We start from the raw sequence: 16,437 nt of genomic DNA on the forward strand, positions 1-16,437 counted from the left end.
CAACGCCTGCAACGCCTGCAACGCCTGCAACGCCTGCAACGCCTGCAACGCCTGCAACGCCTGCTACGCCTGCTACGCCTGCTACGCCTGTTGGTCGCCCATCCAATCACTACCCGGGCTCAAACCTGCTTAGCTTCCCCTCTCTCTGACAAGATTGTGTGCATGCCATGTGATTTGACCGTAGGCTACACAAGATAAAACCACCCATAATAGGTGCTCGGTAAGAGCACTTGCCCAGCAGCCTATAAGGCTGTTGTTGTATGTGTGCGTGTTTGCGTGTGCATACGCAAACCCTAACTTCACAACCGCCTGGCCAAAACCGCCTGGCCAAAACCCCTGCGTGCACGAATACCTTTTGACGGTTTACGCACGGCGATAAATAAAACGTGACGTCAGGAATAAATGTTTGTGAGACTGCAAGCGAGCGCCGGGCTAAAGCGAGACATGTTTACATTTCTCCGTGCCTCTACCCATGTATGGTCGCTACGCAAAAGCAGTGAGTGGGGGGAGGGGGGGGATCTGGGTGGCCAGGAAGACTTCCAAGTGGAGGCAGCAGAAGGACCCTGACCTGAGAGGACACCTGACCGGCAAGCACGTGCTTGGCTCGTCACCTGCACGTGGGATTTTAGCAAATAAGCACGAGAGTGCTTCCAATCAATCACAAGGGGGGCACACAGTCTATGGTCTCTAGTAGCCTAGAACAAACATAGATCAGTGTTAGCATTGCTGTGTAATTGCTCGCTATTAAAAAAATATATTTTTGGAAGCCGCATAATTTATTGTAAATATTTACACCCCAGAAGACGGGGAGAGGTCGCCGTTACAGAAATCGCCACGTGTGCCGGGGTTATCTTTGTTACCGATCGCCAGCACCACACAGTTGTCTTTGCCTCCATCAGTCTGTGGCCACATTCACGTGTTGATGCAGTGGACAGAACACACTACATTGCCAACACACGATACTACATGTAAAGCGATATTCCGTGAGATTCTCAAAGCTATGGTTTCCCATAGTGCCTCGTGGTAATTGTGCCTTTTGCAGGCAGTGTAAAATGTGGTGCGTTCCAGTGGTTCAAGGTTTAGTGCACTGAGCGGTCATCTCCGAGTTCCTGGGTTCAAATTCAGGGCGCGCGGCGAGAGAGTGAGAGAGCGCGTTTCGCGCACCCTCGAGGCTGAAGATGCGTTCCCCGAGTGTGCCGACGATGTCGATGAGGGTGGCCTCGCTCGTCACGTTGAAGAAGTGCCTCTCCACGGGGTGGCTGGCGATGGAGCGCACCTCGTTAATCAGCCGAGCCACGTCGTCCGCATTGGAGCTGTACGAGCGGAGCACCTGTGATGATGACGACGTCGTCAACATCATCATCGTCGATTTAAAGCTTTCGTGACTGCAGGGATTCATCTTCTTGGTTCTTTCGGTAAAGTCACGTAGAAGGGAAGTAATAAAATAATAAAAATAAAACATAATAAAATAATTCTCACGACGTCGTGAGAATTATTTTATTATGTTTTATAATACGACGATGATGATCTTCTTGGTTCTTTCGGTAAAGTCACGTAGAAGGGAAGTAATAAAATAATAAAACAGAATAAAACGTAATAAAATAATTCTCACGACGTCGTGAGAATTATTTTATTATGTTTTATTTTTATTATTGTATTACTTCCCTTCTACGTGACTTTACCGAAAGAACCAAGAAGATCATCATCGTCGTCGTCTTCCTCATCAACAGCATCATCATCATCATCGTTACAAATGGTTACCAACACTGGGGGCAGCAAGCAATGGCGCAGTGGTGAGCACAACTGTGCTATGAACCCGGCGAACTGAGTTTGATCAATGGCCACGACTAAGAACAGTGGTGAGTGATATCGTCACTGGCCTCCCCCCCCCCCCTGCACAAACGCGCACTGACCAGCGTGGTGCAGTATGGCCCCACAACCCCCATGACGAAGGCGGCATGGAGAGCCCTTCATGCAGCAGGTGTTTAAAAAGAAGAGTCGTAAATTTGCATGTTTTTATATCAACACATGTATGTCAATATGGATGGTTTAAATGAGTGTTCTTCACTCGTTTTCAGAGGGGGGACACTTTTTCCGATAAGACATCACAATTTGAAACCAATGGGTTGAACAGCACGATGGAGTTTTTTCACTTTCGTGTACTATCGGGGTGCTATCACGCCAGGGGCCACGCTCAAGGATCCCACCAGGGGCTGCCAGAGGCCCGCGGGCTTTGCAATGAAGAACTCGGGTTTACATCTAGACAATTGTAAATTCCACATCCCATGCTGGGGGTCAATATGTCCATAGGGCAACTACTGTTGATGTCCCAGAAGGTGATATCAATTGTATTGTCCATGGATGGATGGTCGGATGAATAGACACCCCTGTCTATGATTTGAACTCCAAGGGCTTCTGATTGTGAGGCCAGAGCCCTAACCCCAGCCCAGTCCAATGATTAAGAACATTGTAATTAGTCAAAATACGTGAGTTAAGGTATATTGACCTTGTTGTACCATGTATTTATCGAGAAGTATCCTGCATTGGGGTGTTTGGATAAAATCTAGATTGAAAACTCACTCCTTTAGATTCTAGATTTGAAGTTTTCGTGACTGCAAGGATTCATACTCTTTGGTTTTTTCGGTAAAGTCACGTGACTTTACCGAAAAAACCAAAGAGAATCACTCCTTCAGAACTGCTTTTTGTGCTTAGTTTGTTGTCCATCCCCCGCTCCTCCGATTAGCACAATTGTCTACGTACGGTGCAAAAGAAAGTTCAACATACATACGTGCGTACACAATGCCATTAAAGATTGACCACCGTGGGCCGTGAGTCTGAGAACTCCCCCCCCCCCCCTCCCTGGAGCGACAGTGATCGGCCCTGGGGCCCTCTGCGTGTCGGTGCCGCGTGTTTTGCGAGCGCCGGTTGTTGCGGGCACCGTACGGCGATGGCGTATCTCGTGATGCCGTCCCTCTCGCACTGCTCGATGACCTCGGGCAGCAGATACTTGTCGTGCGACTCGCCGTCCGTCACCACGATCATCACCTTCTGGGCGTCGGGACGTGCGCCCCGCTCCGGAGAAAACGCCTCCGACCTTGGAGGGTGCGAGCGAGACAAGCGCGATGTGCCGTGAGCTCGCGATCAGCGATGCCTTCATCCGCTGTTGCGCTTTTTGTGAGGAGTCGGGGGGGGGGGGGGTTGGCAGTCATGTGGTCGTTTGAATTATACTCTTGGGGTTTTCGGTAAAGTCACGTAGGTAAAAAATAAATAATAAAATAAATAATAATAGAAATAAAATAATAAATCACGACGTTTCGGAGGCAACACAAGTCTCCGTCATCAGGTGGGACCGTCACAGCTAAATTTACTGTCTCAAGTATATTTTCTATTATTTTTAATTTTTTACCTACGTGACTTTAGCGAAAAACCTAAGAGTATGAATCCTTGCAGTCATGAAAGCGTCAAATCTAAAATTAGTCGTTTGCATTATTTGTTGTTTCATGTCAAATGTTGATATGTACACACACACACGTGTTGTTGTTGCGTCTGTATCACGACTTAGGTGTCGTGCTTTTTAAGTGATATGGTTATTTTGTTTATTCAATTATTGATTGAATACGTAAACGTTCAGGTCGCTGCCGCGCTTCATGCCCCACCTCCTCCACCAACGTTAAATAAACGTTCGTTGATATTCGAACGTTTAGCCTGGTTGCACCCCCCCGCCCCACCAAATAATATTACAGTACATGCACAATAACAATAATAATGCTAATTATTAACCCTGAAAATCCATGCCGAGTCCCAAAACTCTGATTCAAGGCTGCTACTTTGAGATGTTTCACCTCTCCCATGAATGAGAGTTTGGCTTCACATCAGAGGAGACACCAGAGGCACCCCCCACCATGCGTACAGGGGGCTGTCACTCAGCACTGCCATTTCCTGGCCACATCACACGCCTACAGCACCTGTAAAGGCCTTTGTGGTCACCCATAGAAGCAAGCGCTAACCAGGCTCCGGCATGCTTAGCTTCTGAAACTTCTGAGATCCGATGAGATTGGGTGCATTTCAGGCAATAATTGTTGTCTGACATTAAATTCATTTTGTCGTGTTGTCAATATTATTTTAACTTTGAGAGCCAGAAATTATGGTTTCACGTGTTTTGAACACTCTTGTCGGACAATATTATATCGTTCCTTCTCTCGGGATTAGCCCCTTCTTTGATGTAAGCTCAATCAAGTGACTTCAGAAGTAGCTGCATGACTTCTTCACCTTTCGCATCTGATCTCTTGACACCGGGTGGTGCACTACTCACTGCCGGAGTGCCGAATGTAAATGTGCTCAGCTCTTGCTACGATGGATAAGACGCTATCGACACGTGCGTAACATTGCAACAAAGCACAGAGCACGGTGTGCCGCGCGGAGAAATCTGGCACCTCCATTTCCGCACGTGCACATGACTGCAATGGCCCAGATGGTCCAGAGACCCCATTGCGACGTGCACCAATAAAACGTGACCACAGATCGGGCCCCTTTCCGTTGTATTTCCCCACGGAGCGCAGTGACCACCCTTCCCATCCGGCGGCCTGTTTCCCCAAGAGTGCCACAACCACCGCAAGCAATGAGCGCAGCTGTGTTCTTCTTTGGTTTTCTGCTTCCACGTAATTCCACAACTACTTGCGAACGTCAACTGGCCAACCTGCACCCACAGAACCCCACGGGGGTCTATGATCGTGAGCAACCGCGGCCCCGACTTGACATCGTTGCTCATGAGCTGCCCCGCCGTGAGGCTAAGGATGTGCGCGTCGAGTGGCTCTCGACTTAAAACGCCTCAAAGACTCTGAGCGCCGTACATCATCTCAACCAAGCCCAGTGCCCTGCTGCAGGGTAGCCCCAAGCCCAGTGCCCTGCTGCAGGGTAGCCCCAAGTCCAGTGCCCTGCTGCAGGGTAGCCCCAAGTCCAGTGCCCTGCTGCAGGGTAGCCCCAAGCCCAATGCCCTGCTGCATGGTAGCCCCAAGCCCAATGCCCTGCTGCAAGGTAGCCCCAAGCCCAATGCCCTGCTGCAGGTGCCCCAAGTCCAGTGCCCTGCTGCAGGTAGCCCCAAGTCCAGTGCCCTGCTGCAGGTAGCCCCAAGCCCAGTGCCCTGCTGCATGGTAGCCCCAAGCCCAATGCCCTGCTGCAAGGTAGCCCCAAGCCCAATGCCCTGCTGCAGGGTAGCCTCGGGGTAGCCCATGTGGCAGCTGACCCTGTGCGGCACAAGGTAGCACCAGCCTGCCAGCGGATATTCGTCTGCCACTGTGCCACCTTAGAGAGTGCGTGCGCTTATTTGTAGGTTATTTGTAAGTTGTGTAATTGTTCACACTGACTGATTTTAAGACGCGTAACATTCCACGGTCACAGTACAACATAAACCCTCAATAATGAGGATGGCAACGAGATGGAGTCAAAATGACAACCGATTGTTTTATCACGTCGCTGTTGCCATCTCGGTCGAATGATGCATTCACGTTGTGGGAGGAGTGACACGGTGTCATTATGAACCGGCGGTGCGGTGCGTGAGCCGGGCGAGGGAGCGCGACGCAGTTCGCCCACGTTGCTACATCACGAACCCATCTTGTGGTGGTTGTTGTTGTTGTTGTTTGACTTGCATCCCACTGGGATTTTTGCACACAGTGTTGGTGTACGGTGTTTTTTTCTGCAATATTTTGCTGTCTTTTCTTGGATTTTCTGTTTGCACTTAGTCACATATTCACTTTAAGATGTTTTTTGTTCATGTTTTATTTTTGTTGCGGTTGCACCCGATTCAAGAGCCGAATGGCTCACAGGACTATACCTAATACATGAACTTGAACTTGAATCCTGGCGCTCGCAATCCCGGCGGAGTGCCGACAAATGCCCGCGTCGCCACCGCTACCACGCCTCTCGACCACGCCGCGCGTTCCGTTTAGGGGCCGTCCATAAATGACGTCACGCGATTTTGGACGATTTTTGACCCCCCCCCCACCACCTCGTCACACGGCGTCACAAAAAGTCAGACCCCTCCCCCCTCCTCAAATATGACGTCACAAAACTCTGCCCCCCCCCCCAAAAAATAAAACATGCTTCAAATCGCTTTAAACTATTGTCATTGTAGTGCGTATTTAATGTGGCGCTGCACTCTGATGTTGTAGGAGAAAACATTTATTATAAAGTCGATTTAATTAAGTAGAACGTTTCGTCTATATTTATTTAAAGTTGCGCATTTTCATGTGACGTCACATTTCTCAAACACCCCCCCCCGTCACACATCGTCACAAATGTCTGACACCCCCCTCCCCTAATTCTAGATTTGAAGCTTTCGTGACTGCAATGATTCATACTCTTAGTTCTTTCGGTAAAGTCACTACGTAGGTAAAAAATGAAATTAAAGTTAATAAAAAAATAAAATAAAAATCACGACGTTTCGGAGGCAACACAAGTCTCCGTCATCAGGTGGGACCGTCACAGCCAGATTTGCTGCCTCCCCTCTCTAGGTGCGTGACGTCATTTATGGCCGTCCCCTTACCGCGCCGTGACGACACCCTTCGCCGTGTGCGTCTCGTTCCCGCGCAGCTGGTGGACGCGACGCGCCGCGTCCACCGCCTCCTCGGTCGAGCGGAAGTCGCCCAGGTCGAACTCGTGCGTCGCCACCTCCCCGTACTGCACGATGCCCACCTGCAGTGGCGGGGTGCGTCCACGTCCAGTGAGCGGGGTCACTCCTGCGGTGCGCTTGCGTCGAATTGGGTGGGTGTGTGTGGGTGGGTGGGTGTGTGTGTGGGTGGGTGGGTGTGTGTGTGTGGGTGTGTGTGTGTGGTGTGTGTGTGGGTGTGTGTGTGTGTGGCCTGGGACTGTTTTGATGTTGCTTTAGCATGCCTTGTTGCCCAATCTTGATGAGTCAGGCTCATGCAATGAATGTGTTTATTGCTCTTTGGTTCTTTCGGTAAAGTCACGTAGGTATAAAATTAAATAAATCACGATGTTTTATACCTACGTCACTTTACCGAAATATTCTAGATTTGAAGCTTTCGTGACTGCAAGGATGCATACTCTTTGGTTTCTTCGGTAAAGGTTAAAACCTACGTGACTTTACCGACAAAAACAAAGAGTATGAATCCTTGCAGTCACGGAAGCTTCAAATCTAGAATCTTTCGGTAAAGTCACGTAGGTATAAAACGTCGTGATTTATTTAATTGTATTTTTAAAAAACCTACGTGACTTTACCGAAAAAACCAGAGTATTTACCGAAATAACCAAAGAGTATGGATTCCTGCGGTCACGAAAGCTTCATAATCAAGAATGTGTTTATTATTTAATGATATATTTAGTGACCTGCTGACTCTTTTCGCTATTTTGCACTCCTATCGGGTTTTGTTTGTATCGTTTGTTGTTGTAACTCGCTCACCCGCCCGCACTGCACATCTGTGAATTAGAGCTTCATAGCTCATCGGATTTCTCCAGTCGCGATAAATATTCTGATTCTGATTCTAAACCGCTGACAAACACAGACACAGCCCACAGCACAAATACGTAGCGTTTATCTTGTGGCTTTTTGTGTGTAGATAGGGACGTAGACTGTGTGTTTCTGGGCTGTCCGACATGAGTTTAAAGCTTCAATGATGACAAGAAGCAAACGAGACTGAAATTTTAACAGCACTGTAGAGCTGTTACTGAAGACTTAAAAGTACGCCAGAATGGTTTTCAGAATTAATTCCAGAGGTGCTGAAGACACGTCACGCCACCAGATGCATCAACACGTGCGGGAGTCATCCTCCGTCGATGTGAGACCACGAGTGTTCTCCTGGCTCTGATCTTAAAGGGTTTTTTGCACGAACGAAGATTCTATCTTGTCTCAGGCAGCACAGAGACTAGATGTGTATCTATGCTGAAGGGGACTATTGCCAGAGACATCAGACTGTTATATATCTATACACGTTTCTATTTAGGCAGCGTTAATGACAATTGAGGCGAGTTTTTTTCATTCCTGTAAAATGGGAAGAGCTTGCCTTGTGCTACTTTTTCCTTGAAAACAACAACAACATTAGCTCCTGGCAGGCAAACGTCATCCTCTAAAGAGGCACAACGATGAAGATCCCCCCACCCAATCTGGTCTGTGACAGACACAGCGCGACCTACACAATGATATACACAGAGAAGACGAACAGACACGAAGCTCACTGCTGTGTATATATTTGCGCGATCAAACCCAAAAAACCCTATGTTTTGTATGAAGCTCGTGTAAGTGAATTGGCAGATTGACTCTACTGGGATGTTCCCAGGCGCCTGCCACCAACCTGTGTCTGATCAGGCCCAATGTGGAACGACTGCAGAGTCTTGACCAGGAAGTTTTGGACATCGGACCATGGGTAGATGCTGTTGGAGCCGTCCAGCACGAAGACAATGTCCATGTAGGAGCCGCATTCTGGGGAAAGGGACAAACAGTGGGAAAGGGTCACTCACGGTACAACTTGCTGACGCGCGCCCACACTGGGCATCTCTGAAATATAGCTTCATTGCTCATCGGATTCCTCCGGTCTAAATGAAGATTCCGATTATTATTATCAGGAGCTCTCAGCCAATATCATGCAAACCCTCTACGTGCGCATGTATGGCCACTGCTGCTGCAGTTTTAAACCCATTATTCAAATAGCAAAGTCAAAGTTGGATGAGCAGCGCCGCAGTGGTTTTAGCGCTGTGCTGTAAACCAAGCGACCTAAGTTGAATTCCGAGGCGTAGCTAACATCAGCGGTGGGCGATATCCAAACCGGCTGCATCTCCAGCGCTTTCACCAACCAACGCCGACCAGCATGACGAGGTACTGACAAACAGTGCACGTGACTGACGTGGCGAGGGAAGGCCTTCATCTAGCAGTGGATTAATATGGAGATATAAATTATTATGATGATTAAGGCCATCCACACATTCAAACAAGATTCGGGTAGCTCTCATCTCTCTTGGTGGTCCTCAGCTAGAGATGGAATTCATAATACAATCAGTGTGCTTTGAGATTTGCATTTAGATGCCGTAAAAGTTAAAAATATAATTCGTATTCTACCATCAACCTCCAACCAAGGATTTGAGCGCATGACTTCTGTTTGAGAGATGCGCACGGGGCCACAATACCACGACCTCTCGTGCCTGCAGAGGGTCAGATGGACCCATTGACGCACAACGTAAAAGGTGCGATTCAGCGCACGAATCGTGCAGCTTTTGCATCAATATCAATTGACGAATCGTTACAGCCCTTGTGCTAAACGCTGAATACGGACGCAGCTGAGAAGTCAACAGCGTGGTCAGAGGCTGTGGTTCCTACTTTGAAGCGTGGGCGCATACGACTCGGAGACGTTGAAGCCGGAGTCGACATCGCTGCAGATTCCGGGGGCAAAGTAGGAGCTGCCACACTGCTGGGCCCAGAGTGGCGCGCACACCTGCACACGCGCACGGCGGGGCAGGGCGCAGCGGGCCAGGGCATCACTCTGGCCGTGATGCTTTGCGGCGAGGCGATGATCCCGACGGCTGGGCAGGGCGGCCCTCCCATCAGCCGCTCGCGCATGTCACCACGCCAAATCAACTCGTCGGGTGTCAACTTGAGAACCCGGTATGATCTCAGCTGGCTAAAACCCAGATTCAAACCCACGATCACAGTGCTACCGGCCCATTGCTTGTATTTGTTGTTCTATTTAGTGTTTTTTTGTATTTAAGACATTTTTATTATTTATTGTGTTTGCATGTACTGATTGTTTATGTATAGCATCTTGAAACACTCCCATTTTTATAAGATGCACACATGAATATTATTGTTCAGTGTTATTCCACTAAAGAATGAGATTGAATCAAAACTGACTACCCCAGATTCGAAATCAGGATCTCAGTGGTAACCTCAGTTTAACACGCAGGCTTTCGCGACCAATATTATTCATAATCAACGTTTTTGGGTTTAGATCGCGTTATTTATACATGTGTCGTAACCCTCCACCACCTAACACGGCCAATCATTTAAAAAGTGTCACGTTGACAAAAGACAAATAGTTCACTGCTTTAGCCCACCGGTGTGTTGAAGCGTGAAACCACAACATTTACAATTTGAGTACGACGTTTCGCTGGTAATTGCATCCAGCATCATCGGGCAATTCGCCAGAATGGTGAGGCTCTGCTCTGTCTCCCGTTCTTATATAGAGCAGCAGCAGGGTGACGTCATCATTAACTCATTAACTCATCAGTGGTAACCTGCCCAGTGTCGTGGCCCCTGAACCAACCATCCACATCCCCAGCGGCATTCTGGTAACAGTGGCACCGGCTCGCAGCCGTGCAAAGTGCGGCTGCGAGCGTGCGGACGTACGGTGAAGCTGCCTGGATCTGGCCCCGGCGCGAGATTCATTCCCAGGTTCATGTTTTCCTTCACCTCCGTGACAGATGGCACGGACACCACCTCTGCACCACACACAAGACAAAGTTCGCACGTATAGCCTTAACATCCTGTAGGAGCAAGTGCTGTTTGCGAGCACCTATGAAGGCCGGCACAACGCACGAGGAGGTGGGTGGTAAGCACCACGCCCGACCGCCTTCGTCTCTCCAGTGCCGATGTTTACACATATCACCAGGTACTCATTTGAGGCTGAGTAGACCCAGGGGTGGCCCATGACCCATTCAGATAATCGTCACTGGTGTTGGCCGTGAGCAGAAATCAAACCCGGGTGGCTTTGTTCGTAGAACAGCAGACTAACCACTGCACTACTACTCCCCACACACGCACACACGCGTACTCAGAAGGCCCTTCGTACCACGAGTTTATCCACCGTGCGAAAGTCACGTGCTTGAGGCAGGCAGGTCGCCTCCACTTCAAAGCACCGAGACTTGAGTGTAGTTAAAGCGAAGATGTAATAATCCATCCTGAGAGATGATTATGAGGTTATGAAGTCTGGCCCTCAGTGGGACTGGTGCTGCTTTTCCATGACACAATACCCGGGCCATGCTGGGACTCAGTCCTTCCCCCCACCCTCCTCCTTCTCCTCTCCCTCCACCGTTGGAAGAAAGTGAACGTACACTGCTTTATTTTATCAAGATTTACCATATGATTGGATTAGCCTGCGCATTCCCAATCTAAAAATCTATTATTTTCTAAACAAAGGCACAACCCTGAAGCCGACCTAAGGCACCAGATACCCATTGATCACGTGTCTCTCTTCCGCGCTGACCCCGTGACCTCAAATCCATTTAAAGGCGATCCGTCTAAAGGCGCGCAGCTCCCTTAACTGAGTGAACTGCGCAACCCATGAGAAATGGGCCACGTGGGGTGGAGAAGACCGGGTTAGCTAAGTAGGGCAGACTCGGGCGGATGCCACTCGCCCCGGGTTTGTGATCCAGGACAGGGCCGACTTTTGAAGTGGTCGTGGGAGCACAGCATGGGTCTCCACTCAAGACATTGCACGTGGAGCTGCGCCAGGCTCACGTCTTCATACCCATGCCCGCCTCTCTCCAAAAGTGGCCAAAGCCAGCAGCAAAAATAGCAACACAACCGACAATCAAAAAGCAAACGGAAATAAATTGCTCCAGGTCATAACACTGTACATGCAGCAGCCAAGATTGGCAATGTTGGCAGATGCCTAGATTTCCCCTGATTATAATTACATATAATGCGTTGTGGTAAGTTGTTAAATGTTAAACAAGGGGTAATTAAATTATGTAATTTGGGAAACAAATTAAACGATGATTATTTTAATTGAAAAAAGCAAAGTAAATATTTAGATTCCGTACGTCCCTTGCATTATTATTTTGTTGCTGCTGTTGTATTTTTCTTGAGCAAGCACGCCAAAATATCTCAGTCGTATCTGTTTTTTGGTTTCGAAAGTTCTCTTGGGAGAACATTCCCTTAACGAGTAGCATGAAGAGCAGCAACGATCTGAGAATATACATGGCCTGAGGCCCCTCAGCCCGAAGTGCCAAGATCAGATAGCCTGAACCCGACCATCGCACGCAACTCTCTCTCTTGTTGCTGCTGCACTGAGGCCGGGGATGCACGGTATATCATTCCCTGCTCCCCCTCTCCAGACTCGACAGGGAATCCCGCGGGAATCTGTTACGCTGCCTCAGAACCGGCTCGATTATCCGGAAGGAAAAGCAAAGGCCAAGCGAGCTTCTCCTCTGCTCAGCAATTCTCTTTCCGGCAGAATCCCCCCCCCCCCACACTCCTCTTTTGCATTCTGGAAAAGTTGAAAAAGCAAAGAGGCAGGGAGGTGTTGAAACAAATGTCTCACGCAAGGGATGCTTTCGCTGTGTCAACAACAGATTCCTGCCGTTCGCATCCAGCCCACAAATCAACATACATCATATCCACTATTCATCTCCTTGGTTCTTTCGGTAAAGTCACGTAGAAGGGAAGTAATAAAATAATAAAAATAAAACATAATAAAATAATTCTCACGACGTTTCGGCCACAACGCAGTTATTACTTCCCTTCTACGTGACTTTACCGAAAGAACCAAGAAGATGAATCCTTGCAGTCACGAAAGCTTTAAATCGAAATATCCACTATTGCTAACGTATATATTTTCTAGGATGACAGTGACCTAGCATTTGGGAAATGGATGTTAAAACTCCTGCGTCTTCTGCGACCAAGGGCTTCTCACCAAATAAACGTGGATCACATTATCCGTTTCCTAACTTCCCCGTTATTTGCAGTTGTGCGATGTAGCCTTTGTTTGCGTTCATCGATGGCATTCCTCCAAACAGCTCGCTGAGCTCCCTTGGAAAGCATCCATCCGCCCATTCCGGATGGATTATAGATTCTTCACCACGTCCGATATTAGCCTGTTGTTTTTTTAGATCCAAAGTAGAAGGGGATGATGTTGCCAATTTACAGAGAGGAAGAGAGAGAAATATCGGTCGTTTATGTTTGAAAGCTTTAGTCACCAAATGTGGTCTACCATGGTAAACTGATTAATCCAAGCTGGCAGAAATATCCTTGAAATAACAATAATGTTTAACTGTATGTACGCAGGAAAGTATTGCTATGTCTTTAAGCTGATTTTCTGCAGGGTCCTGCATTGGCATGTTTGGGAAATGACATTATGATAATAATTCAATTAGCAACGTGCACAACATTGAACAGACATTAACTGCCGTGACTCTGAGGCGCGGGACCATTAATGAGTGTTTGGTATTTGGAAGGAAGCCAGAGTTGACAGAGAAAACCCATGCTAATGGGTGGTAACAGTCAAAGCTCCACGGAGATCGTTAAACATGCAGACTCAATTCAGTGAGTGGACCGAATCTATTTTCTGACCACGCCCATTGCTGTACTTCCATCTATTGGCACCTTATTCTTAGGTTTTTCGGTAAAGTCACGTAGGTTAAAAAAAATAAAAATAAAAATTTATGAAAGTAAAATAAAATAAAAATCACGACGTTTCGGAGGCAACACAAGCTTCCGTCTTCAGGTGGAACTGTCACAGCCAGATTTGCTGTATCAAGTCTAGATCTAGAACTATTGGCACCTCTTTGCTCACATATCTCCCTCAACCGCATCTGGCGTAGGAAATCGACAAATCTTACCACTGGGCCCTAAGCTTCTCACCGTTAGTGCTGAGGCTTTAACGCCATCCGTGATGCTGTCACTGCTCACAATCCCATCACAATGGGGTGTACTCATCGCCGATGGAAGCAATGCGTGCTTGGGACCAGGGCCGGGTTTACGCAGGGGCCTCCACACGGGCTGTCTTAAGACTTCAGATTTAGAGAGGGTCCTACAATATATATAAGAATATGCGTTATGGTTTAAATGCAATATTGTAGGACAATGATACATTCTATAATGTAATTTGGTAATTAAAGTCATATATCATCACTGACATATATGTATTACCACCAATTGTGCCCCAAAATTGTAAAAGCTAAGTTTGACTTAGTATCACAACTCATGTATCACATTTAAAACCCGAAATCACCAATGTGAATATCAATGCAGCGTTTGGCATTGGGCATGGGTGGTGGTGAAACCGTAAAAGGCAGGGAATTAAATCTACAAAGAAGCCCCCACCCCCAGAACGACGCACAACTTCTCTATGCCGGTCCACCGACCTTACTTGAGGCCATCCTTCTGTAAACCGAGTGGCCATGTCTCACCGGGCGCGACCATCAACATTCCCCCCCCACCCCCACTTTCCCCCCTGGGGTGGCGTCGCTGTTGACGTTCGCCCTTCGCGGGATTGCCCTGGCTGGCGGTGCCAAATTTCAAACGCTTCCCTGCGCTAGACAAAACTTCCCTGGCGCGGGGAGGGCCCGGCGTTTTCTCGCCGCTTTCGCGCGGTCCCGGGCGGCCGCCCCTTCATTGCCGCGACTCACTCTCCAAGCCCAGCTTCTCGCAGCTGGAGTTGGTGATCTCCGACCCGAGTCCCAAGGGGCATCTGTACACGTCGCCTGGCCGCTTGCCCGCGGAGCCTTTCCATGGTGCCCCCACGAGCAGCCTGCAAGAAATAAGAGGCGGGAGATGGTGAAGGAAAAGAAAACCCCATCATGTGTCTCACGGAGCATTTTATTTGCGTTGTTTTTGTTTTGCATGCGCGCGCGTGTGTGTTTTTTATTTTCTTTACTGTGCATCGTCAAAACAAGTGCTTTATTTACCCAGGATGACTTCACTTTGTTTAAAGACTGTTAAGATGGTCTTGATTATTTGGATGTTTGACCAAGTTTCAGTATTTTGGGGATCTTTTTGCACGGGCGGACAATTAAGTCACTGGAGAATACCCACTGTTACGAGGAGAAAACACGCACACGCTGTACAGATAGGGCAGCAACCTACTTGCTATACCGCCTCCTTAAGAAGACCTACTTGCCCTGCATATGGGCGTCTTTGTTGCAGTCGCCAGGTGGTTCGGGGATCAGAGCACTGACTTAGTGCAACTGAAATCCTGGGTTCGAATCCAGGTTCTCATGTGAAGTGAGTTGGTCGTCTCAGCCTGCTTCACATTGACGTTATTTGTAAATAAAATATAATATCAAACATAGTTTTTCCATACTCTTTGGTTATTTCGGTAAAGTCACGTAGATAGAAAATTAATAGATCACGACGTTTCGATCACAACACAAGCGACCGTCTTCAGGTGAGAGAGGACCTAAAGACGGTCACTTGTGTTAATTTTCTATCTACGCGACTTTACCGAAAGAACCAAAGAGTATTGATTCCTGCAGTCATGAAAGCTTCAAATCAAGATAGTTTTTTTTCACTGAATGTATCTTATTCAGCTCTGAGACTAAAATGTTTTTGTTTTATTGGCACGCGACGCGATTTTGGCAGGGCATTCAAAGGTGTTCTCTGGGTGTGGAGGCCTCCAGTAGCGATTTCAGAAGCAGTTCTGTGATGTCATTTTCCCGGGGCTGTTATCTTACACAGGGTTATACTCTACTCGCTGCATGTAAATTTCTTCATCTCAAGATATTACGTCAACAGCACAAGTAGAATATAATAGGGGCAAAGGACATTTAATTTTTTTTAAAGCATCTCGTTGCGATCCACAAACTCTCCCCCCAAATCACCAGACTAGAGCCACGTGCAACTATATACAACCTAATTCTAGATTTGAAGCTTTCGTGACTGCAAGGATTCATACTCTTAGGTTTTTTTTCGGTAAAGTCACGTAGGTAAAAAATGTGACGGTTCCACCTGAAGATGGAAGCTTGTGTTGCCTCCGAAACTTCGTGATTTTTTTTTACTTTTATTAATTTTAATTTTTACCTACGTGACTTTACCGAAAAAAACCTAAGAGTATATATACAACCTAATCGGCTCAGAATATAAGAACCGTGTAAACCCTTCAGCATCTTATACAACTCTGACAGTTGTTAATAAAAAAATAAGGTGCGATTCTTTTAATAGTAGATGAAACATGTTTATATTTTCATCGTTACACAATGGCTTCAAAAGTGCGGCACGTACTCACCACGAGATGCCTCTACAACGCCCGCACACTCTCACCACTGAAGTGTCAACGTTTTGCGGTGGCTTCCCGGATTGCCCTATTCACGGCACTCAAACTCGAGCCCCGTTTGTCCTTGCTCTCGGTTTGGCAGGAACGATCGCACGTGTGCTTGTACGACGTCTCTGGGGGGTTTGAATTGAAATGTGTTTTTCTAAGGGAAATAAGAACGCCAGCCAATTTCTGCCCACGGCTGCGAGTGTGAAATACTGCTGCCGCCACCGACCGTCCACGGGACAGCTCGGTGAAGTCGACCTTCTGTACTCAGCGATGTTGCCAAGTCAGCAAGTAAATCCGCAGGGCTTGGAGACTTGCACTACAAAGACCAACATTTTATTGTGTGTTTTTTTTTACATTGCAACGTTTTGGAAGAGGAACAATGCTCCGAGTCTCTCTCTCTCTCTTACTCCTCATGCCTCCGTGATGACGATGCATGCCCTTTCCATGATCTTTC

The 16,437-nt window shown here is 47.7% G+C and overlaps 1 protein-coding gene across 2 annotated transcripts in view; it reads right to left on the bottom strand.

The window, feature by feature from the left end:
* The window catches only part of LOC133343791 (integrin alpha-11-like), a 61,787-nt gene that overhangs the window by 26,645 nt on the left and 18,705 nt on the right, over positions 1-16,437 (bottom strand). For both annotated transcript variants that reach the window (XM_061553621.1, XM_061553619.1), the window contains exons 3-9: positions 14,353-14,474; positions 10,352-10,443; positions 9,326-9,440; positions 8,307-8,434; positions 6,542-6,690; positions 2,944-3,094; positions 1,165-1,330 (exon numbers count right to left, since the gene is read on the bottom strand). In XM_061553621.1, the coding sequence (XP_061409605.1) occupies positions 1,165-1,330; positions 2,944-3,094; positions 6,542-6,690; positions 8,307-8,434; positions 9,326-9,440; positions 10,352-10,443; positions 14,353-14,474 (923 nt within the window). The remainder of the gene's footprint in view (positions 1-1,164; positions 1,331-2,943; positions 3,095-6,541; positions 6,691-8,306; positions 8,435-9,325; positions 9,441-10,351; positions 10,444-14,352; positions 14,475-16,437) is intronic.

Source organism: Lethenteron reissneri, chromosome 18 (assembly GCF_015708825.2).
Source record: "Lethenteron reissneri isolate LAM-NWPU_2019-01 chromosome 18, ASM1570882v1, whole genome shotgun sequence".
Lineage (NCBI taxonomy): Eukaryota > Metazoa > Chordata > Hyperoartia > Petromyzontiformes > Petromyzontidae > Lethenteron > Lethenteron reissneri.